General features: G+C 41.6%; 1 protein-coding gene across 4 annotated transcripts in view; it reads right to left on the bottom strand.

Annotated features, from left to right (window-relative positions):
• enah (ENAH actin regulator) overlaps positions 1-24,943 on the bottom strand; it is a 119,326-nt gene that overhangs the window by 48,370 nt on the left and 46,013 nt on the right. For all 4 annotated transcript variants that reach the window (XM_062411472.1, XM_062411471.1, XM_062411473.1 and 1 more), the window contains exons 2-3: positions 9,972-10,137; positions 8,352-8,529 (exon numbers count right to left, since the gene is read on the bottom strand). In XM_062411472.1, the coding sequence (XP_062267456.1) occupies positions 8,352-8,529; positions 9,972-10,137 (344 nt within the window). The remainder of the gene's footprint in view (positions 1-8,351; positions 8,530-9,971; positions 10,138-24,943) is intronic.

Here is a 24,943-nt window from a genome sequence, read left to right as displayed (position 1 = left end):
ACTTTTAACACGTCTTTGCCTCTTTCTGTCTATGCTTCTTTCTCTCAACGTCCCTTCCTCCTGCTCTTCTGATATCACAGTCTCTGTGTTTGTTGTCAAGCCGTGTTGTGGTGTGTAGTCTTAATTTTCATGCTCTACACCATGAGCTCATCAGGAAAATGCAAAGCGGTCCAGGTGGGCAGATGGGGGTGGGGTTAAGGAGGTAGGGCGTTGGGGTGAAGGGGGTTGCTGGGTTAGGGATGGGGGGCCGTCACAGTCTGAACCAAATAAACACATACCAGACTGATGTGGCACGGGGTTGCAGGAGGTGTGACCTGCAATAATAAACCCATTCTGGTCAGCGGGGACGTCAACTGTTTCTACGGGACAAGTCGCTCAGCGAGTCTCTCTGCCCTCCTGCAACCCCCCCAGCTCTCTCGGATTTCAACCCCTCCCCTCCTCTAAAGTTTCACATGATGGAGAGCCACATGGTGCACTGTTGGCAAGAACCATAAAGATAAACAAAATAAGTGACAATCCCCACTTAGCAAGTTTTCATACGTCTCTGCGGAGACTAGTTGCTGCCAAATCTGAGTCTGGCTGTGAATACAAATAGAGCAGAGGCTCAGATCCTGCTCTTCTGGTGAGTCCATGAAGAATAAATTGTTTGCTCTATTTAAGAAGGAATGAGAGAGCATATATGCAAGCGTAGCACTAATTCTTTATACTTTTACTACACAACTTTTTAAATATTGTACTTTTATCCAAGTGCTTTTATTTCAAAAGTTAGCTTCTAAGGGAGAAAGTAACAGAAGCACATTACAAGACCAAAATGTCACAAAGGGATTCTCAGAAATGACAGATTTGTACCTCCGCCAGGATGTGGTACGGGTCATGGAATAACCCATTACATTTTGGTACATATCTGGATCAGGGGGCAGATCAAAACCCCTTTTTTTTTCCACTTCCTCTACCATATCACTTTTACAGATTTTTTCCAAACACAAAAATTTGACTTTGAAAAGTTTATGTTTTTTAGGTTAAATTTTTTTCTATGAAGCAAAGGTAAACAGCTGAAGTATGTAGATTCGGACCTCACAGTAGAGATGGCCGATATATGGAGATAAAAAATATTTAAGGATGTGGCATTAAACACATCTTAGCGGGATCAATTATATGGTATTTATCCCAATTGTACTTAAACAATATTTATGAACTTTCGCTGAATTGATATGAATGATAATTATATTGCGATAATTGCCCTACCTCACAGCTCGGCTTTTCAGATAATATAAAAATGATCCACAACAGCTAAGACTACAACTGCGTGTGTGTGTGTGTGTGTGTCTATCAGCCAAAGAAATTAAAGGCACAGAGCCAGAACAACAGCTATAGAGACAGATATAAATATTTAGCCACAGGGCTGCTGCGCTCCGTCCGTTTCCACAAAGATATGACAGTCATGCTGCAGGTCACATTCTTCCTTTTCAACACAAAGTGGTTTTATTAGCAGAGAGCTGTTCACACGTCCAGCAGAGTGACACAGGTTAGGCCAGGACAAAGTTGTTTTTGTGTGATGTGGACAGGGTTAGAGTTACGACACAAATCTATCAACCCTCCAAACCACTTCTATTTTTTCCACATCCCGTCAATCATCTGCAGGTCATCCCAGCCTTATACCTGAGACCTTCTGTATTTCACCTTGTCCCTTTCATCCCCTTCACATTCTACGTCCTTGCCATGCCCTCAGAGGAGCGGCTTACAAGCCAGACCACAACACAGACAGACGCCTGGCCAGTTGTGACCCCTCCGTCCCTCTCCTAATCCCGTCCTTTCATCCAGCTCTACTTTGGCCTTTTTAGGAGAGAGGAGAAACACTGATGAACAAAGTGTGTGTGTGTGTGTGTGTGTGTGTGTGTGTGTGGCAGGTTCTCCAAGTGTCCCTGTTTGAGCTCACAGTACAGACACTACGTCACTTTGTTCCAAATCAAGAGTAAGTTAACAACTACAATGCTCATCATTGAAAGTTACATGCTAAGGCTGGCCCTCTGTCTCTATAACGCACGCTGTTTTTAAGTTATCTATGAGACCCTTACTGTTTTTTTACCCCTTGACATCACCTCACTGCTGTCTTTTATTGGGGGCTCTCATTAAAAAAAAAAACTTAAATGACTGAATCACACTATAGTTGCCAGTGGTTTTACTAAACTCGTTAAATCCTGTTTTTCTCATCATGTACCTGCAACATGTATGAAGTCTCTACCTCGTTGTTTTCTTCAGGTAAGATACAGGACGAATGAATGAATGAAGCAATAGCTAGTTTCAGTGACGCAAAGCAAGATGAGGAAAATGGTCTGTGGTGCCAAAAGTCATATAAATGCACACACATGTTGCAGAACCTGAAAGAGTTAGCCTGTCCTAAATTGTAATCATCCACACACACACACTCTCCCTCTCCACATGTCAACAGTCACTACAGTCACATTTGCCTTGCAAAGATGGAAACTATTCTGTGATTCCTTCAGCTGACTCACTCACGTGTGTGCAAGCAATAGTTCCAGGAAACACGAAGCTGGTTTTCTTTGTCAAAACATTAAACAAAGACTCACACATTTGAATTATCTGAGTGCTTGGACACAGTTTATTGGTTGGTTTTCACATGGTGCTGAGATGCTATGATTCACATGAATACATCAGATCAGTCTCAGGCTTATTTGTCAGAGTTGTGATACAATAATTCTCACTGTGGTCAAGATACAGAACAGTGCTCATATCAACATATCATTTTTTATCAAGTCTTCCTGTTAGAATGGTTATTCTGCCATGCGCTGCTTTTTAAAGTCAGCAAACTTGGCTGTGGCTCAGGTGGTGGAACGGCTGTCCACCAACCAGTCTGTGATTCGAAACCCGGCTCCTCCAGTATGCTGTATATATATGTATACATGTAAATAGTAAATGGTCTGTATTTATATAGAGGTTTTGCTAGTCTTTATGACCACTCAAAGCACTTTACAGTACAATTTCCCTTTCACCCTTCCAAACTCACAGTGCATCTATGAGCAGCACATTTTTTTCTATAAGGGACAATTTGGGGTTCAGTACCTTGCCCAAGGACACTTTGGAATGCGATAGAACCGCCTATCTTCTGGTTAGAGGATGACTGCTCTACCACTTCGGCCACAACCGCCCGTGTGTGTTTGTGTGTGTGTGGACTACATACATACAAGTCTCACTCACATACAGACACTTGGTCAGGAGGACCCAAATAGGAAACCCTCTGAAGACCAGAACGTCTCATTTAGGTCGAGTCTTTGTGGTCTACTGATATGAATGATGGAATTTTCAGCTGTTAAGTGCATGCGTGCACATGCGGGTGGGAATAACTGGGTGGGTGCCATGAAAAAATACACTATAATAACAATGGTTCAAAAACATTTGGGTGTCATGCCAGTGGGATTTGAATTGGTTACGGATACAAATATTAACTCTTCTTGAAGCGGAGGAGAAGAGAAGTTGCCCCTTATTAAATACCAGTTTACCATCATCCTCTTGATCTCCCATAATCTGTTTTGATCACAGCATAAATGTTTTTGTAGCAGCAAATCTTCTGTGCCTTTTTAATCTAAAACTGGAGTCATTGAAAAACAGACAAAGATAAAAGCTGAAACAAGATTATTCAAGTAAAGTGAAAAACTGGTTAAAGAAAAAAAAAAAAACACGCCAACGCGATACTTCTAAGAAAGAGATTACAATTATTCACACATCCACACACTTTAAGGAAAAAAACAAGATTTTGAGAATAAAGTTTTGATAATACATGAAAAGTCGAGGATAAAATCATGTTACAAGAATTAATAATAATGTTAGTCTGTGACTGATGTTAGAGGAGGACTTTTAGCAGGGCCTGTCACTCGGGTTAAAATAGGTTGGATTCATAACAAAATACTTTTGCTCATCAGCTCCACATTACCATAAGTATCAGGCCTATTCTGAAGAAAGCCATATAGATTTGGAGTACCGTTCACGGGGGAGTAAATGTTTGTTAGTGGTCGCTGGACATCGTCAGTTACATCTGAAAGATAAGAACTCGATTGAGCTCAGGTTCTCCTTTCTGCATATTTCGGGAAATCTTTTTACTTTATTTCATCTATTCTCGTAATATTATGTCTTCTTTTTAATTAATCATGACTTTATTTTGCAAAACCTCCGATTTTTTAAGTCTTCAGTCAGGCCCTATACTCCATCGTTATAAAAGTGCTCTCAGGCCGAGAAGAAGAGAAGGGACTCGCAAAGAGTAAAGAACAGGATCCAAATCGGGCCCATAAAGTGAAGACGACTGTAAATATAAAAGAAGAAGCTAGCTAAGAGAGGCCATTACTATGCTCATCCAGCTGTTTGTCTTGTTCTCTTTAAACTGTCCTCTCCGGCTCGGATTGACCGGATGTGATTTACTGTATGTCTCCAAAGATTATCGAGCTGTTCCTGTAAACCATGAACAGGAAAGCTTAGTTAGCTAAAGCACTTACTGCACTTTCTGTCTATGTGACTTGAGAGATTCACAAAAACAAGTCAAACCAACAGCAGCTTCCATGGGAGGTCCAAACAGAGATGCTAGCACATACAGGCATCACAGGTAAGACTTCACAAGGATTATTAAAAGCTCCCACTTTATCATTCACACGGCACATATCACCACGCGCAACAAATGCATGCCGAAAATAAGTGACCTGACCCTCGCTCGTATGGCAGGGCTTTAACACCCACTGAGTGAGTGATGGAGGGCGAACCTCTGTGTGCCGGGGAGGAGTGTCATGTCCACAGATGACTTGGACCGGAATAGACGCCACACCGGGAGCAGCTGTCAGGACACAAATATATTAGCAAAACAGTGGGGTGAAAGGGGAATCCCTGTCACCTTCCTGGGGCTTCTGTAGGCAGCTGGATGAACCGCTGAGACAGGGGGTGAGGCCAAAGGGAGGGAGACAGGAGTGAGGCAAAGAAGCGCAGTGTGTGAGATGAATGAGAAAGTGGCAAAAAAAAAGAAGGTAAAAATGGACTGCAGCGGCCGTTCAGGTTCATTTATGATCTTTGCTGCGTTTCTTTCACCGCTCTCTCTACACACCGTAAATGCTTAAATTCAGTCCAATCAATAAAGGGTTTAGTGCCCAAAATATATCTTTAAAAAAATCTAAATCGAGAAGCGAGGAGAAGGAGAGAAGGGGAAGCAAAGAAAGAGAAATATGATTTTGAAAGGTTTTAGGTTGTCCTGGGGATGAGTAAGACTACTGTATTTATCCATGGCTTGCCTCTTTAAAGTCCATTTTATACTGGTCAAACAAAACCTGCAAACAACAACAGCTTTTGTCTGAGAAGGGAATAGATACAATCCGCATTCGCTCCTGGGTCAAATGACTCTACATCAACACAGGTTTTTAATAGCTCTAAACGGCAGTGATGAAAACTTCTACATCTAGCAGTCTAGATGCTGACGCTGCACTTTTTCTGCATAACGGCATGACTCGTGAACACTTGTGTATGTTTTTTACATCTTGAGAACAATTTGCGATTATCGAACCTAACCCTAACCCATAGCTAACTGGGGAAAATTCAATATTGACTCCTCTCCATGTCTTTTAAGTGGGTTTATCCAGCTTTAAAAAACTATTACCTGCTAATTTCGGTGTAAAAGAGGTATAACAGATACAAGGAATGTGTCCACACACTCATCCTTTAAGGACTTTTTATTTTTTCCTCTCAAACTGACAAGCGGTAAAAAAGTTCTGGTCACCTTGTATAACTTATTGCCCGACACGACTCTCTGATTTTGTTCTCTCTCAGTCTAGCCCCGCTGCTGAGGATCAGGCTCTTTGACGACTAAAACCTTCACTCAGTGTTCTTCAGCTTGTTGCTGACTTTGTCTCTGTCTGTCATGCGGAGGAGTGTATATTGAGAATATATGGGAGAGTTGCAGGTGGAAAAAAATGTGTCAACAGGTAGAGTCCTGCACCAGGTCAGTTACTTGCAGGATGGGTAGACTTCCAAAAAAGTAGTGTAACAAAAAATATGTTCATCTAAATACACAAGGAAAGTCATAGTTAAAAATGTAATATAAACATAGGTGGGTAAAACGGTAAACATCTAGATCAGCTTCTATTAAACTTACTCAGCCAGAAGGATTAGTTTTTTTGTGAAAACCTATGACACCAGCTAGTTTACCATCACTTCCGCTACAAAACTGTCACTGCAGACCTATCTATTTGCTGGAGCATCAAAATAGATCACATAAAGACAGAAATATCCAATGGGGAATTTGTTCTCAGTGGCTTTGCTGGTTGTAAAATGTGCCACAATGTATTAGCTTTTATGGCCACAATAAGCTAGGCTCGTTGTCACTGAGGAAACACATTGACAGCTGCAGAAACACAGGTCCCTCGACTGTTCAGATCCTTTTCCAGGACAACAACTCAACCACAGAAACAGGAGGACAAGGAGGACAAAACCCATTTGATGTGAATGACTGTGTATGTAGCATGTGTGTTTAATAATGGGTCACGGGTCATATGTACTGATGGGTCCAGATTTGACTTGGAGATGATTGCAGTTAAGGGGTACTGAGCAGGTTTACAAAAGTGGACCCATGCAGGACGCTGATAGGTTAAAGGTTACAAAATTATCTTGCCTATAAAACCGAGGTGAACTACAGAGTCGTTCCAAATGAAATTATAAAAATCATTTAACCCCTGTTAAAAAATATTTTATGTTTTCGGTTGGGATCAACCCCAGCTCCGACAACCCTCAAAAGATAAGAGATATAGAAAATAGATGAATGACTAGATGGATGGATGGATATTGGAATATTTGAAACAAGTGCAATGACCCAATTTTTACCCTCTGTCTCTCATCCTCACACACAAACAAGCCACACACACACACGCGAACACACACAGCAAAGTTAGCACCTTTAGCATAATGAGGTGCATGACTACCATCTTAATTATTGGATGGGATTATAGTGTGGGGAGAGGAGAGAAGAGGAACAGAGAGGAACATGAAAGGATGTGGGGCATTGTGGGTCATGTGGAACAGCATCTGGAGTCAAACACATACAAACTAGCTGCAATTAAAATCTCTGCTGCGTCTCTGTTGGATTAAAAACAGCAAAGTAAAAAGAAAGCAGGGGGGGTGATGAGGGGAGAGTAATCAGCAGAAAGTTCAGCTTCAAGCAGGGCACTGTTCACTGTGGGAACGCACACAGACAACACACAATCATCTGTGTAAGAAACCTCAGCCGCCCTCCTCCTCCTCCTCCTCCTCCTCCTCCTCCTCCACTTCCTCCACTTCCTCCTCTTCCTCCTCTTCCTCCTCCTCTAATCCCTTCTGGCAGGTATGAAAATGTAGACACAGCCAGAGGATGTAGCTTCGTAATGAGAACATGTTTCAGAGAGCCAAGGTCAGGGTGTACCACTTGAAGCACAGTGCGTGTGTGTATTTATTTGTATTTGTGTGTGTGTGTGTGTGTGTGTGTCATGAATTCTAACTCCTTCCAAACATTCTCTTAGTACACTGGCAGCCTGTTGCCAGAATGTCATCCTTTTTACACTTAGATCAATGCTCAATTTAAAAGGTTACAAATTCAGAATTGCCACACGTAAGTACCAATCATGCTCAACGATGCTAAGAATGCATCATCCCATTAAGTCATGCTGTTACCAGGAGCCGTCTATCATTAGCTGCCTGCTGTGCTCTCAGACAGGCAGCTCCAAATGGAAGTTTTGATTAAAGGAACTCACGGCTGTAGTAACTGCAGCTCTCTCTCTCCCTTTGAGGGGAATTAACTCGAATCATTGTTTCTACTTAACCCATTAGTAACTGTAGCTCACTTAAAAAATCATGTTTTCACTGTTGACAGATGTTTCTCTTTATCCTGAATGTTTCAAATCATGTTCCATCCCGTGTGGTCCACTCTGTTCCTCCAGCACACACAGCAACAATGAAACCAGAGACTTATCAGCGGTATTAAGTGTTCAAGCTGCAGCAACAACTTAAATGTACTGCTCAGTTATCCAGTTCATGTAAAACACATATCTGATGGCTCAACATTGTTTGGTTGATGATCCACAATTTAAAATGCAGGTCCACTGGTTATAAAGAACGCTTGACTTTTTTTTGCAAGCAACCATGTATAATATCAAATGCTGATTAGCACCTTACTGCTAATTTTCCTCTGCGAGTCATTAGCAGGTCACAACTGACATAAAAACAGTGGCTGAACCGAACTATACAACCAAGACGACACCCATATATACCAAGTGTCCCCCAGTTGTGGATCAAACTTTGCCTTGAAACCCATTTACTGTATAAGTCAGTCTTACCAGAGTCCTGGGAGTTGAGCACCTCCAGGGCATGCATCATGGCGCTGGCAAATACGTTGGCGTCCTCCTTGCTGCCAAAGTTGAGGCCGTAGACCTGTCTGGAGTCACGCCACTGGTGGAAGGTCTGAGTGGCCTGGTTGTACTTCAGACCCTTGGGGATTGCACAGTTTATCACCACCTGGAGACACAACATTCTTTAGATTGGCTTGGGCTGGCTTTGATACCCAACTTACTTTGAACGGTATTGACTGAATTGATTCAATTCAATTTTATTTGTACATTATCACTTTACTTTACTTTCATAAAGAACAGCTTCAACAATGAGCAAGCACTAAATCACCCAGCTCGTTCAGGCTACATCCATCTACTACATTTTGTTTGAAAACTGCATTTTTATCTAAATGAATCCCTGTACACACAAGTGTTTTGGCACTGTATCAGTTTTAATCACTGTCCATACTAACCCTAACCCTTAAATGTATATCCATTGACAAGTCATGTACACTGGATATGCATGTGCCGGTGTGAGCAGGAAATACTTGAATAACAGCTTGTCTCCTACACATGTGAATAGTTGTATCATTGTAAAATGCAGAATATCCTCGCAACAGCTGTTAGCAAAGACAACAGGGTCAGTAACGCTTGCAATTGAATATCCATTTTGCGTTCTACACTGGCAGCCGGACCTAATGTTGTTTTTTCTCTTCTGAGAGGGGTTAATGTGATAGGAGCCTGACACATCGGCAAAAGCTGTAACATGTAACCTGAGGAAACACCTGGGCAGACATAGTGTGTCTAAAAGATGATGAGTGAATCGTATCTGATGGACCTTCAACTGTCACAGTCAGCAAAGCAGAAGCTGAACTCTCGATGGACCATGATAAATGATAAATTGACATATTTAAATAAAATAAATTGACTAATTAACTAGTTAACATATTATGTTAACTTAGCCTTTTTACTTCAGTTTGTCAATTGCTGAGTCTCAAACGCCTTCTCAACATGCTATTTATTTTGCTAAAAGAATCTTTTCAGTATAACATTAGTAAAAAAAAGATATTACACCACAACAACATTACAGAAAAAGCATATGTTGACAGCACAATTCAAAAGGGAATAGTGCACAACCATAATGTCTAGTAAATAATGAATTTTAGCATCACCAGCATCTTCGTCCTGTTTAGCTGTGCTGAAGTGCTGAGAGCATTAACTGACATAAAATATCAGTTTCGGAAAAGGTTTGGGGAAGTGTATGTGACAGCCAAGCTAACTTGAGATTTGTGGCCCGGGAGCTCAAATGGAGATAAAGTCAAGGAGTAAAGATCTTCACCTCTCACTCTGTCGCTCACTAGCTCTGTTCGCCTGCTCCAAAAACTCTTTGACGATTCACAACAAAATTCACACACTCTGATCTCGTTGTGCCAAAAGCCAAGAGTCTAATGAAACATAAACACTGGAGCTGATAATGTGGTAAATTATCATTCTTTTTGTAATCTTTTGGAATATTTTATTAACTCACTAAACTGAACTGTCAACTGTAAATAAAAAATTCCAGCTGAGTTCATGCATTACGCAAACAGGGTTCAATGTGGGTGCAGGCTCTTTGTTTGATGCACTGACCTGATGATCTTGGATCTTGCGTCCCACCACGCGAAAGGCATTGTTGCCTGTGTGGTGGTAGATGTGGACTCTGCTGAAGCCAGTGGAACCACCGGCTGGGACCCACTTCTTATTGGCATCGTCGTACACCATGACAGCGGCTCGCGCCTGGCAGATACTCTGTTCACTGTATGGAGAGGAGACAGAGAAAAAAAACATTATATACTATTCACCCATATAAAAAACACATTATTAACTTAAATATATATTCTTTATTCCTTCAATGTGTGAGGTGTGTGTTACTACATCCATGATGTGAGCAATGGGCTGCTGTGCAAGAGGATGTGACAGACTGCAGGGAGGGAAACAGTCAATTATTCATTGCATGACTTCTGCTAAAACTGCTGATAGCAGAGCAAAACCGAGGGGAAAACAGGTGAGAAGAAAGCGGCTTGGCGATATGAATCTCTGTACATCACTGCAATACTGACAACTTGAATAGGCCATGAAGAGAAAGGGGAAAAGAAGGATACAGGGGGAGAGATTCAGAAAAAGCAGTGAAGAGGGCCAGGGGTAAACGACAAGAGGATAAATTGACCTCTATTCAGATGCCTACTAATACTATGAGTCATAATTGTGAATAGGTCATTACTTTGTCAGGCTCATGTCACATCTTCTTCTCATTTTCCAAAGTCCAAAACGGAACAATGCACAAGAAGATGATATTAGCCAGCCGTGACACTGCGTTATTGTGTTAATTATTGTGTTATTGCTTTTTCGATTGATCTCATCTTCACCGGGAGTTTCTTGAAAAAGGTATATGTTAACTTGTTGATGCCTGGGCCACACTGGTTGCATGTGCAGCACGTGATGTCTCTTTCACTGATCTGCTTCATCACGTTCACGTCTGTTGTAGGTCTGCTGCGAGGCTGCTACATGATGTTTGTGGTATGACATCTGTATTTCCTCTATAAAATTAGGCCTATTTACTCAACTAAATGCCAGGACTGCTTTTACTTTGAAACAGGAAGTGCTGCAAATATTTAGGCTTGTGACACATTTGACAGACAACATTGAAACTCCAGTGAAAGATAATTTTCACTGTTTTGCCTTGAACTGCTCGTGCCCGTAGAGAAAATAGGTGAGACCAGTCGCGTGCCTGAAATGAAAAACATCACCATCATAATTTCCGCCCACGTAGTTGTTATATGGGGACTGACAACACAACTGCATTTACACTTGTGTTCAGTGTGGTCACAAAGTGTCCCTGACGACCTCTGCCAAACCACCCAAGGTCTTTAATGCATCTTGAGTGCATCACACATGCACTCTCATGTGGTCAAGTCTTATCGGAGTGTAAATGGGCTAAAAGATTCCCACATTATGTTCCTATAACTACATCCGGATTTAGGTTGGATAAAAAAAAAAAAAATGGAAACTAAAACTAAATGTTGGTATGAACACATTCACATGCAGACACTCCAGTGCAAACAGTCTCCAAAGCTACTCCATATGCGTCTCTATCCGGGTGGGAAAAAAGACAGAAAAACACAGGATCTGCTTCAAACAGCTCGGACACATTTATCACCTGTGTGCATTCTGTTCTTGTACTAGACTCAAGGACACACCCTCATGTACAGTGTGTATCCATATCCACACCGTCATCACAAGCATCCAGATTTCACACTCACGCTCACACCTCTGCTAATGTGTTTCATTATGATTAGAGAAGCTGAAACTGGGTTAACACTCTGCAGCAGCTGACAAACTTACATTACGCCTCAATGTCTAGGCTTTTCCAATAAAAGGTGTGTGGATGCTGAGTTTAAGTCTCGGTCCAGAACTTGCCTGTGAGTAGAAACAGACAGGAGCTGGTGCTAGCTGGCATAGTGGAGCAAAAAAATGGAGGAAGGATCATTAATTCATGACTCACTACTCAGAGAGAGGATTTCTACATATTCCACAGGCACATTATTAAACCTCATGTCTCTAAAGGGTTTCCCGCAAAGGCTCAGAGCAGCAATCAGGTCTCTACACTGTACTTTAAAAGGTGTAGGTCATAATCAGGAAGTTCAAACTGATGTGTAATTATTTTCGGTGAAGTTAAGAGAGCTCCACCTCCACTTCCACAACCATGACTTCCTTTTCTGTTTCTCTGTAGATTCAGACACAGGGATGTTTGGGCAAACAGGTAAAAAAATCCAGAATAACCGATGAGAGATACCATGCGGTTTGCATAAGCTGAGATGAAGATGACGATGATGAGGATGACATGTCTGGGGTAATGTAAGTAACTGGACTGTATTTATATAGAGCTTTTCCAATTCTTCACGCAGCGCTTTTTCCATCAGACATCACTGAGGGTAAGTTGGGCTTCAGTGTCTTGTCCATGAACACTTGGACAGGAATGACGATTGGAGGAGCTGAGGGTCAAATCACCGACCTCCTGGTTAGTGGACGACACTCTCAAGCTCCTAAAACACAGCTGCTGACCAGCCATACTATGCTGCAATGATAAGCTAAACAGACTTTCTAAAAATAGCTGACAAAAATCAGCACTAGTGTGCACACTTGTAAACTGTACATTTTTGTGCAGTGAATGTACTGCGGTCTGCACTCGTGTGGGGGGTGATTATGAGTGTGTGTGATTCAGCTGAAGGCTTCGGGGTTTTTTCCTCTTCTTTACAACTGCAGTGAGCTACAAGCCGGAAATATTCCTCCCAAAGAGTGATGAGAAACAGAAAATGTGGCGGCTGCAAGAGCAACACATGCACAACTCCACGTATACGGAGAGAAAATCATCTTTAAAAGTATAAGAGGAGCACAGAGAGCAGCAGACGAGACATATCTTATCTTTCACTTTCATTACCATGCCTCATCGAGATCATTGACATTCAGTATCAAGCTTTACGTGCTTATGCATCGGCCAATTGTCTCTGCATCCCCCACGGGGGCATGATGTCAGTCAATCACACGGAAATGTGGATTTCCCCTTGTTGAGTACTTGAGTGGTGTAATCTAGACTCGTTGGCCCCCCACGTCTCCCTGTTAACCCTTCCTCAGAGCACATCAGCTGCCCCCCACTTCACTCTCTCTCCACTGAGCCAACGCTGCTGCCAAGCTCCATGTCAGCGTGTCTACAGGAAGTGGTGTTCCTTTGCCAAGAACAGTGAATCTTTTTGTCTGGCATAACCAACAGACCAATCGGATGAGCTTGAGTAAGCCCTTCATTACCAACATCTGTACAACTGTGTTAATTATGAATTCATTTTAAACAACCCTCCATTGAAAATCAGGTGTTTAATTTTGTTAATGTGTCCATATTGGGATTTTATATGATAAGAAACTTATCATGAAAACAACATTGGATGTTTCCAGCTTTGAACGGCAATGAAGCCTTTACAATCTCCCAAAAAAACTATGCACCCACAGAGAAGCTACACAAGTTCGACACTTTCTCCAGTTTCCGATAGCATCACTTAATTGTTATGTTGCTTATTAGTACTGAAAAACACATACATATTTATTGAAACAATCTGTAAAATCAATTGAAGACCATTTCAATTGTAAATGTATGTTAATGTTAATGTACTTTCAATGTATTCACCAAATGTCTTGACTGAGGGCTCATGAACACTACACGCCTACCTACAACAGCAGCCTGCACCCATTGGACTGTACCAGCTGGATGGTGCCCCTGCCAAGATGCATTTCTTTGCTCTTAATGAGACCATCATTTACATAATGCTGTAATGCTGAACACATGAAACTATAACGTTTGAGACCATAAACTCCTTAAGAAAGGTTATTTGCAGTCTAGGGTTGGCCATGAACTAATTGGCCCATATCACACTGAATCCTTTTAATTAATCAGATATTTGACAGTAACACATGGACATGAATCGCCTGTTAAGGGTGCATGCACCTGTTTACCATTCATTCAAGAACACACACACGAAAACCCACAAACAGAAACACTGACAAACACACACACACTCACACACACAGTAACTATCTTCAGATGTGACGAGTAAGTATAGGAATGGATAACAGGATATGAGATGAGTCTATTTTCATCTCCCTCATTAATGTTAATGAGGATCTGAGTTTAGAACGGTTCTGACTTCAAAGAGGAACAAAGTGGTTCCTGGGGCTTCGCTGCCATGATGTCACATCCTGCAAACATCAGGTGGGGTGTGGCACAGGGTGAGGGAGCATGGTCTGGGTGGAAAGAGGGTAGAGAGATATTTATATCTGTGATGCTCCTGGAAAAAGGGCGAAGCAGATGAATCTGTCTAGCGACTGGAGAAAGAGTATGGATTTATTGTTATATATTTTTATACGTTGCTATGTTATATGTAAAGTTAGGTGTTCTTGACCCCAGTAAAGAACACAAACACAAAAGGCCAGGCAGGACATCCGTGACACATTGTCTGATTGTACCAACTCGCTGAATCACCACTATGGATGGAAATTATGACTAATTTCATTGCTGATGGGCCAAAGTTACGTAACTAGGCAACCGGCTTGTCTAAAAATAGAAACGAAACCAAAAAAGGGGGGAGTCTAAGATCTCACACATAGTTTCTGCCAAAAACAATTTGACAAATCCAAGCAATGAAGGATGATTTCATTTTTGTCATGCCAGCTACACTGCTCCTTCTGAAAGTGGTGAATCACTGACTGTGACCTCTAGTAGACTGGTAAGAGTTCAAGCAGATTCATCAAATATCTTTATTCATGAGGAAGGAACTAATTTTCATATAACATTGGGAAAACCTTTGTTTCCAGAATCCAATCATCATGTTTAGTTCAATTCATCAATTTGTCATCTGAATAAAACTTTTTAATACTACTGATCATCTATAACAGGACACCGTGCATTTGTTTTTGCAGCTTTTCCGATATTTGCGACACTTTGATACATCCTGTACAGTATGTAATGAAGGCTGAATGTCCAGTACAGCTGAAGGACACAAAATCTCCTTTAAAACCTTGACCTGGTGGGACTGAGGTTTCTGGACTGCAACAATTAGGCCTTTTCTCTCCTGATACAGACGCTCATATTTTAACTTAAATGTCTACACTAATACCAAGGTGGCTAGGTTTTCATTGCTGCTTGTCCTTCTAATTGCCTGTTTACAGGATTAGGCAAAAACTACAGAACACATTTTATTAAGCGTTTGACTGAAGATGAACTACTAAAAAAGATGGAGTATCCTGCAGCAATTATGATAATCAACTGCTCCATATAGCAAATTATCCCAATATCCACTTGTTTCAGTTTCTAAAGTCACAAATGCCGCTTCACTGGTTCTTTTTGTCGAAATAATAAACATACACCTCGGGCTCAGGTAAACTATGATGAATTTGAACTACCGTCTGAAATGTCATTGATCACTCAATTCAGTAAATTAATGAAATAAGAAAAATGCATGATAAATCAATTAGTCATTCACAGTCTCAATATAGCAACTGTTGTTATAGCAGAGTCTATGCATGCGTCCGTTATTTGCTGTTATATAAAGGATTCTGTCAATAACACACTGAAGACCCCATGCAGAGATTTGCCCTGTAATCCAGAGTCTTTGTGTCATAGCTGTGGGATCTTCTCTACCAGCTACAATCTGTTGAAGGCGTCTAAAACAAGCTACAGTACTTACAGTTCATTCAACTCTCAGTATTTTTTTTTTAATGGGGATGTGCCTGAACAGAACAGAATGTTTCCTCTCATGGTTTTCTATGTAATCACTGACACTGTCAGCTTTTCAGCTGCTCCATGAGCTCAATCAGCTGGCCATTCTCTCGTTCACCTCTTCCGTTTCCTCTGTTCCCCTCGAGACAGACAAGATTGACAAAACGACCCTTCTTCCTACATAAAGATGTTTCAGTGCAACTAAACTGCAGCAGCGAATATGTTTTGTGGAAAACCTAATTGCAACCAGGTTTTCATAATGAGGAAGACATGGTTATGCAGTGACTGCTTTACGTGTGTTTTCTATCTTCTCCCTGACTGTGTGGGTTTCCCCTGGTTTCCTTCCACAGCCCAGGGACTTCCGTTTTTACCTTCTGAATTAGTTTTACTCTTTCATAACTGTTCGAAAAATTGTAAGAATCATTAGGAGATGAAATATCAAACCAGAAATAACAAAAGGGATCTTTTCAGTATACTCGATTAGCATATTTGCAAAGTTTAATGAAAGTTCCAAATATTTTTTGCGTTATGCCCGCAAACGAAATGATTACACAAGCAAAGATCAATGGAAATGCTGATCTCTATATCTTCCCTGCATGAGTATAAGTATAGCCATTTTTTAGACATGAACTCCGGAGAATGTCTTGACAATGGGGTGCGGAGTTCCCCTGGAGTTTACCTTTCACAAATGAAAAACACAGCAGCAGATACTCCGCTCAGACTCGTTCTCGACAACGCAGAAATCTTCAGAGCGTTCAGGTGAGGGGTAGAGCAGCAGGCAGGACTTATTGATTCCGCTCACGTGTTCTTTTTTCCGTTACATCGACACAGTGCTTGGCCCTTATAAAGCAAAACTCTCTTGAAGTCGTTTGCGGTGTCTGCTATGTATGGCTCTTCTTTTAATTCCTGAGATATTTGTATGCTATTTGTTGTTTTTGTGTCTGTTGTGTCAGTGTTAGAAACATCATCAACACACCCACTTGATCAGTGTGACACACACACACACACACACACACACACACACACACACACACACACACACACACACACACACACACACACACACACACACACACACACACACACACACACACACACACACACACACACACACACACACACACACAATACAGTCTGTATTACAACAGATTAACACACACTGGACTGACTCACAACAGAGGTATTTCTTTTCTGTTTTTCCATGGTGTCCATGTCTCTTTTGAAACTGCCTTGGCTTTTGCAGTTTTGCCTTTTTGGCTGTAACCCATCCAACAATAAACTGATACACTCGGGATGACCAGAGCCAGTTCTTTCCAAGCTTGGAGAGGATGATAAACCCTGTGAAGCTGAAGCAATACGAGCGGAGCCATGTCAATGTTAGTGAGGGCGCTTCCAAGCCTGGGTGGGGGAATCCAGGGGAAGTCCCTGCTATGAAAGAGGACGAGAGAGGAAGAAAGAAAGAGAGAGAGAGGTAAGATAGTGCTGAGGAATGACCCGAGGGTTTGTTGAGGGAGAAGAGCAGCTGGCTTCAGACGGACGGACGAAAGGAGCATGGGGATGGAGGAGCTCTGGGGCGCAATTCAGCCACATCTGCATACTTTTCATTGCTCTGCAGCAGGTTTATAATTTTCAACTCACACCATCTTTTTTTTTTACCTACCCACTCAATTTATAACTTTGTGTACCACTGTCTCACCCTCCCACCGTCTTCATAAAACCATTTCCCCCCCTAATTTGTCTCCTACTGCCTCCCCTCTCCCTCTCGTTCCCTTTCTCTTGCTCTCATTAATCAGCCATCACTTATGGTGCGGTGCAGGAGATGCAGACCGCTTCCAGCCCATATGGAAGTGATCAGGAGGGGGCAGGGAGGAAAAGCAGAGGCCCCAAGGACAAGAGCATGTCCCTGTTCTAACACTGAGCGCATGTTCCAGTGTTTGGCATTACAATACATTTACAGAGTACGACTTTTCAAAGGAGACATTATTTGATTACAAGTTTTACAATCCACAACATGCTATCTATCTTTAAGTACAGACCAGATACTGTGTCACACATCAAGCTGTGATGTGATGGATGCAACTGATGATACTTTATATTATCAGCTAATCGGTTATTTTCTTTTTTCAATAACATTTAAGTTTCCACAGCCTTAAGTGACACCTTAAAATTGCATGTTTTGTCCTCCAATCCAATCCCCTGACAAAACACATTTCATTTACAGCTGCCCAGCTCCCTAAGCTCCTCTCCTGAGGGAGCTGCGATTGCCCACTCGAAGCTTATCGTCCGCCACTAAGCTTTGGCTTTTTGGTGTCTGAAGTTGAGTCCGCGGGGCTGCAGCACATAGAGCTGTGAGTGTGTTTTTTAACCTTTATGTAAACAAAAACTACAAGAGCAAATATGCAAGGAATTAAGTGTCTCTCTGCTCTGATGTAAACTGCAACCATTAGCATCTCCCTAACATTGTGAGACTGCTGGATTTCTCACAAGCGGCTGTGTTCACAACTGTTGCCCTGAATTCATCCTTCCGTTTATCTCACTTTCTTCATCTTAAAATTAGGATCTGGTTTACCTTTCTTTTTTCAACATATACAATAGGAAAAATGTAATACATCAAAGTGACGAGTGGCCAGAACTTCTAAAAACCACTAGAAGAATAAAAACAACGTTTAATTCTAAACCACCAATCTAAATATCAGTGTGTGGTTTCTATAGAATTGACCCACACCACACAACCAAGCTGTAACTACTCAAGAGACTGAGCAGGCAAAGGCTAGTCACTGGACAGCGAGGGGTGGTAATCAACAGTCCGGCAACACAACAAAGGACTCCTCATCACCTCCCCTTTCCAACCCTGCAGCCTTTTTATAGGAACTGCAAACTTATTTGTCACCCAGGCAACGCAGCTTTGCGTGGGAGAAGGTCTGCTTACTGCTAAAGAGAGCGAGGGTTGGGGGGGGGGGCTTGGGTGGAGAACACATGCATGATGTGCAGATGTGCACATGTACCTGTTCACCATTCATTCACGAATAGATGTTTGACTGCATAGAGGTAACCCACTTTCTGCTTTGCTGGTAAACAAACAAAAACACACACAACATATGGAGGAGCCATGAGAAAATACCCTCCACTCACAAACATGACTCATCCACTCTACCAGATGGTGGGAGAGACAGGGACGGAGCAGGAGAAGACCAGCGTGTGGCATTATAGCAGTAAAGACACCTGAAGTGTGACAAAGGATCCACCGTCACTATCAACTAAATATAACTCAGCACAGCCCAAAGTGAGACTGAGACTGTGTGTGTGTGTGTGGGGGGGGGGGGGTGTATGCATGTCTATCTTTAGATATGAGGGCCAATTTTGGTTTAATTCCATCATTGTGAGGACATTTTGACTTAGTGAGGACATTTTGACGTTGTGGGAATATTTTGGCTGGTCCGCACAAATTCAATGGGCTATTGGTTTTAGGGTTCGGGTTCGGGTTTAGTTGTGATGGTTAGGGTCAAGGGCTAGGGAATGCATTATGTCAATGAGTGTCCTCACAAGTTACAACTATAGAGAGATGTGCATCTGCATGTGCGTGTGCGTGTGTGTGTGTGTGTGTGTGTGTGTGTGTGTGTGTGTGTGTGTGTGTGTGTGTGTGTGTGTGAGTGGGTGTGTGTCTGTGTGTGTGTGTGTGTGTTTGTCAGGGAGACAAGTAGGCAATCCAATCAGAGCAGCGACTGCAGCCTTGGGAAATGGGGTGATTATTCTTTGCTTTATTTCTGAAGACATCTGGTCAATAAGAGTGAAACAAGGTGTTCACATATAGCACCTCAGCAACTGTGTTCATTAAGCGTCTTGTCTGCTTTTTCACCTGGGTCTATGTGTGGTTAAAACATGTTGATGCCAGATTAACAGCCTACATACAGTCATGCCTTCTCTATACTACTGCAGATATATATTTTTTTGAAATATTTCCCCCTCCGTCTTTTCATCCTCACACACTTGGTTTTATGACATTTCTCAGTCCAGACAAGAACACAAAAAATACTAAAAAGGGTTAAACAAGCATGCCAGGTGGTGATGCTAAATTTAACTGCAAACTTGTAATTAGACCTAACAGTCAGACCCAAAGGAGAGAAACTGGTATATAGCCACCATTGTTGTTGTTGTTTGTGGTGCATGCTCATTACACAAAACAACAGTAAACAGAAGTAGATGTGTAAAATGAATTGTCATTTCTCCAAAGCTCATAGAACACACAGAAAACATTTTTTTTGAAAATCAACATTTGGGAACATGTTGGTTAAGATTCTGAGTTATAGGGACTTAAAACTTACGTTTGCATACAGCTATCCTGCTCACAAAATGTGTTTGTTCTCAGTTTAGTTCTCGGTTATCCAAATTAACCTTGGGCCTTCTCTGCTTGGAGTAGCTAGCAGTTATAATCGGCCTAATTCGAACTGCTGGGGAAGAGTCAAGCAAAAGCTGAGAACAAGGTTAGACATCAAATCTGTCGATCAAGGGAAAAAGTGGCTCATTCAAAGTCTGTTCTCCAATTTAAATGTTATCAGATCCAGATGTCTGCAAGGACACTTTGTGTGCGCCAGCAACTGAACACATTTCCTGTTCAGTGAGGAGGCGTGATGAAGATGGTGGAGATTCAATTTAGGCACACGCTGCTTTGAGGAGACTACTGCCGTGCTGCTGATTGCTTGGCATGCCTTAATCCAGCGTGCAGCTCTACAGCGAGAGCATCATCCAAACAACTTCTCACAAATGACTCATTACACGAATGTACCACGGTCGGGGTGGGGCCAGTTCAACAGAATCATTTTGTGTGTGCGTGTTTTATAAGCCCTGCTGTTGCAAAGTCCATGCCCTCAGATTTGTAAACTGTGCCCTCGGATCCATGTGCTCAATAAACTTGGTTTGTGGGCGAAAACCTCAGTAGATACAGTGTTACACAATGGAGAGAAACCCTGGCATCTGCATGCTATAAATTGTCCGAGCTGCACCGCCCTCGTAATGTGGTACGGTGTTTGACCTTCCAAGTTTGAAGTTGATCTGATGAAGGGTTTTCAAAAATAGAAAAATATTAACATTCTGTAGAAAGTGGACAGAGACTGAGACCGATTGATGGCAAAGGTCATTCTTGGGCAGAAAACGTAACTGTACAATATGTTAACCTCGGCCACTAGGGGTCTCTCAATCAATAACTGAAGACCTATTTTGGTGTTGTCGTGAAGCAGGTTGGGATCGTGGGAATGTAACTTGAGAAGACCATCATCATTCACCCACGGACCCCTACATTGGACGGAGCAAGAAACAACATATCAGCTATATGTGTGATTACGAAGCAGTATCGCGGGCTGACCGGCGTCGAGAATTGTATTTTAATGTTGGACATAACAGTGGTAAATGGAGAGCCTTATATTTCCTTAGGTGGTACATGGTGTAAAAAGTTTGAGAACTACTGGACTAGTCTATCCATGTTTAATAGAACTGGGTACAAAACCACAAATCACTGCAACAGTACAACAGTTCTTCTTTGTTGTTCCCTAATTATTTTCTCTTCACCTAATGCAGGTCATCATGGAATTAAACATTTATTGCCAAGTAATTACCCGGACCATCGACTGTCCAAGTCAAGCACCAGGCTTCTTTAATGAGTAGTTGAGCCTGATTCGCTGAATCCTCCAGCATTTAATAAGGCTTTGAGCAAGTCACTCAGAGACCATTAGCGAACTGAAGACACAGAACCCAGAGGAGGGATCCACAGGTGCACCCACCCCCCCACCCCTCTCTCCTTGCCATTAATGACTCTGCCATTTTCAGCAGTGTGGTAATAAGAGCCTTTGTTATCTCCCCCTGGGGAGCAGGGTGGGAATCCCCTCAATAAGCCTGTCTGACCTTTCATTAAATAAAATGGCACACTGTCAAATGGGTTACAAATGGGTCACAGAGAATCTAAATAAAAGTTGGAGGACACATTTGGCTGCCTTCTAATGCTGACTTCTGAGAACACAGTTGGAGCAACAATCCTAGTTATATCAAGTGGAAAGGGAGCTACAATGATAACGCAACAACTCTCACACTTCTATGTTTTAGTTTTTAAAAGCATCACTGTTGCTATGTTTTTGCCGGTTGTCCACACTACTCTGGAGTATATGAAGATACAGGATCTATAGGCGAGAGACCATATTGTGGAGTCGGGAGACAGCCGATGGGCTCCAAGATTGCTTCTTTATTAACTCGTGAATCTACTACCAGCAGTGAAGGCAAAACGTTGTAGTATTTTCTGAAAGTAAGCAACCAAGTTTATTTTAGTATTACTACGCTGACTGAGGTGGGAGACAGTTGGAGACATTTTAAAAACAAACACTGAAATCACATCATTGCATTCCATTCCCGTATCTGTAAATATGTTCTCCGTATGTGATTTATGTATGTATGTCAGTGATGTGTTTAAGTGTACAAGCTACTGGATGATCTGAATTTCCCACAGGATTAATAAAGTATCCATCTATCTATCTATCTACACCTGATACAAGAAACTGTTTTCCCACCCATTCTTGGCAAGAAGCCTGAAAACTGCAGAGGCATTTACTTTAACACTTGATGCATAGAACCCCATGACACACTCCAGACTCAGTTTTCTGTTGGGACAACGGTCTGTGTGACACTGTGCATGTTTGCATGTGTTGTGTCAGGGGACATGTTAACCAAGCATACACATTGTGCACACACACACCCTGCATAGTGTATTGCAGGTTGCCCGGGGCTCCGGGTGCAGCCCGCATGTTCATTGGGAACTTGCCACATTTTACAAGAGTCCAGTCACGTTTGCATTCACACAGGAGACAGGGGACACATTGACCGCAAAGCAGGTCTGGACTGGTCCGAACAGCATTCAGCTTTCACTCCTCGTACAAATTCAGGGAGAACCAACAATCAAGGCCTTCAGATGAACAGTATTCACTTGTGGGTTTTTTAACCACAGTCAGAACACAACGGTGCAACAGGGCATTGCTCTCAAAGCTCATAAAATACCTGTGAAATCCACCTGGTGAATGGGACATTTGTCCCTCTGAGGCAACCACAGATGGCTTCTAGGAACCAAAGTGTGGAAAAGTTCTCTACTTAATACTTGAAAAAAAAACTACTGTCTGTCACCTGAAGAAAGTCACAGAAATTCTATAATTAAATCTGAATGATACAATTTAATAAATAACACAATTAACATTACCATTATGTTAACAAAATATGAATGTATATAATGATAAACTCATGTCTAAAAAAAGACATGAGGTCAAACTGCATTTTATGGTGACATATCATTATAACCTTTCAGTTCGATGGGATGACAACAAATCTATAATTTCACTGACCAAGTCACACTATTATACTGTACATGTAAAATTATTATATGGTTCATTGTAATTGTAATATTATATAAAAGATGTCAAAGTGTTTCTCTACATTTAATTGTTTATTTATCATCAGTTTTTAATACTTTTGTTTTTATATGAATGTTTTTCATGCTTTTTCTATTTTTTTCATCCTGATTGTTTACCTTCTGACACACAGAACAGTGCTATTCCTTGCTATTCACTTCTGAAATTGTTCCATCACAGTGGTTTTAATCACTAAATAACATCTATAGGAGACATCAGCAGACCTCACTGTGTGTTTGTGGGACTTTGCTGTGTTGCTTTTGGTCTTTAAAACACCCTCCTACACAATGTCGAGCATCAATCCCCTCTCACTCCAAAGCATGACACATACTGGCAATACAAGACAACACACACAGACACACACGGAATGAAACAGTAGACTGGTTTTCATTAGTATAGACACAAGACTGACAGAATTCATGCAGAAAGACTGACAGACAGAACGACAAGCCGAGCTCACCTTACCATTACTGTGGCTTAATGAACGGGGAGACAGGTGAGTGACTAGTGAAACATGGGATGCTTATCTGATATCTAAAGAACTTTCGGTTTTGATGTAATGTTGAGTCTGTGCAAAAACACCATGCAGCTACAACATCTCTGTGGCTGTGGCTCAACATCATCATTCTTCCTGTTGGGCTTCTCTGATGTTTCAATCCCACTTAATGTTAATGCTACTCAGAGAAATTCAGCTTATTTGAACCAGATTTAAAACGTCTGACCTTTACTTTGAAGAAAGAAGAGAAATCTGGTTAATTTCCACTTCTTTTCAGATCACCTTTGACAACAAAAACAATTGAAAGGTACAAGACCATTTAACAGAGATTGTTTGATTATTGGGTCAAATAATAGGAAATAGATCTAACACTGCACCCTTTTTTCAATCAGTGTTTTTAGGTTAATCTTCTAAAAAAATGCATTCATGTCTGATGTAATCCAAGACTAGACGGCTGCTGCAAGGTGATTGTGGCATGAAGGTGAAGAGTTCATCCCTGGAGCCTGGACCTCCACAGGCCTGAACACAGCACATCTAGTTCAAGGACATCAGTCTTGTTGGTCCATCAGGCCAGAGTTCAGTTAGTTATATTCCCTCAGTCGAAAAAGAAAAATACAACCAGCAAGTTGGCTTCACTTGATGCCATGTTTTCAAAGGATTACTCCCTTCAAGTGAAGATAATACTCGGCCCACTGAGCATACTAGAGATTTATCAATAATTAAGCACCGTCTCCTTGTTTAACATTATGTTACGGCAGCTAAATGCAGAAGTCAGCGCTGTTTTGCTCACCGAGCCCCCACCGAGCCCTCGGGGAGACAGGAACCTGGGCATGAGAAGGGCTTTCACAGAGGAAATCCTTCTCTCACAGCCAGACCCCCTGAATTCTTACTTTCAAATGGGAGACAAAAAGAGAACTTCTGCACTGACCACGAATCATCAATCACCATCGGAAATTCGCCCTGGCATTTATTAAAAGTAAGAAAAGTCAAATTAGTATTGATTGTGATGGATGTCATTTGTCATTAGATGTCTTCTTAACTGGGCATTTTTGGTTACATTTAAAAAAAGAAACTATAATATAAGACAACATTAGGCTTAATCTTTCTCTTAGACTTAGCATTTAGTTGATAGAAAAAATCCACACAACCATGTGGTTAAATAAGGTTTCCTTTAAAACGTCTTTGCTGATGCAATTCAATTTTATCAGCAAAGACGTTCAGGACTCTGACATCTTATCTTTCTTTCAGAGGAGGGTCTGTATTTGAGAACCCAGTTGTTTGAGTCAGAGGTCCCTGTCCATGTGAGAAGCTTATATGTTAAGACCTGTATCTGGAGAATTTGCAGCGAACTGGAAACAGTGTG

Source organism: Platichthys flesus, chromosome 18, assembly GCF_949316205.1.
Source record: "Platichthys flesus chromosome 18, fPlaFle2.1, whole genome shotgun sequence".
NCBI lineage: Eukaryota > Metazoa > Chordata > Actinopteri > Pleuronectiformes > Pleuronectidae > Platichthys > Platichthys flesus.
Note: the sequence above shows the minus strand (reverse complement) of the source record. Positions and strands in the feature narration are given on the sequence as shown.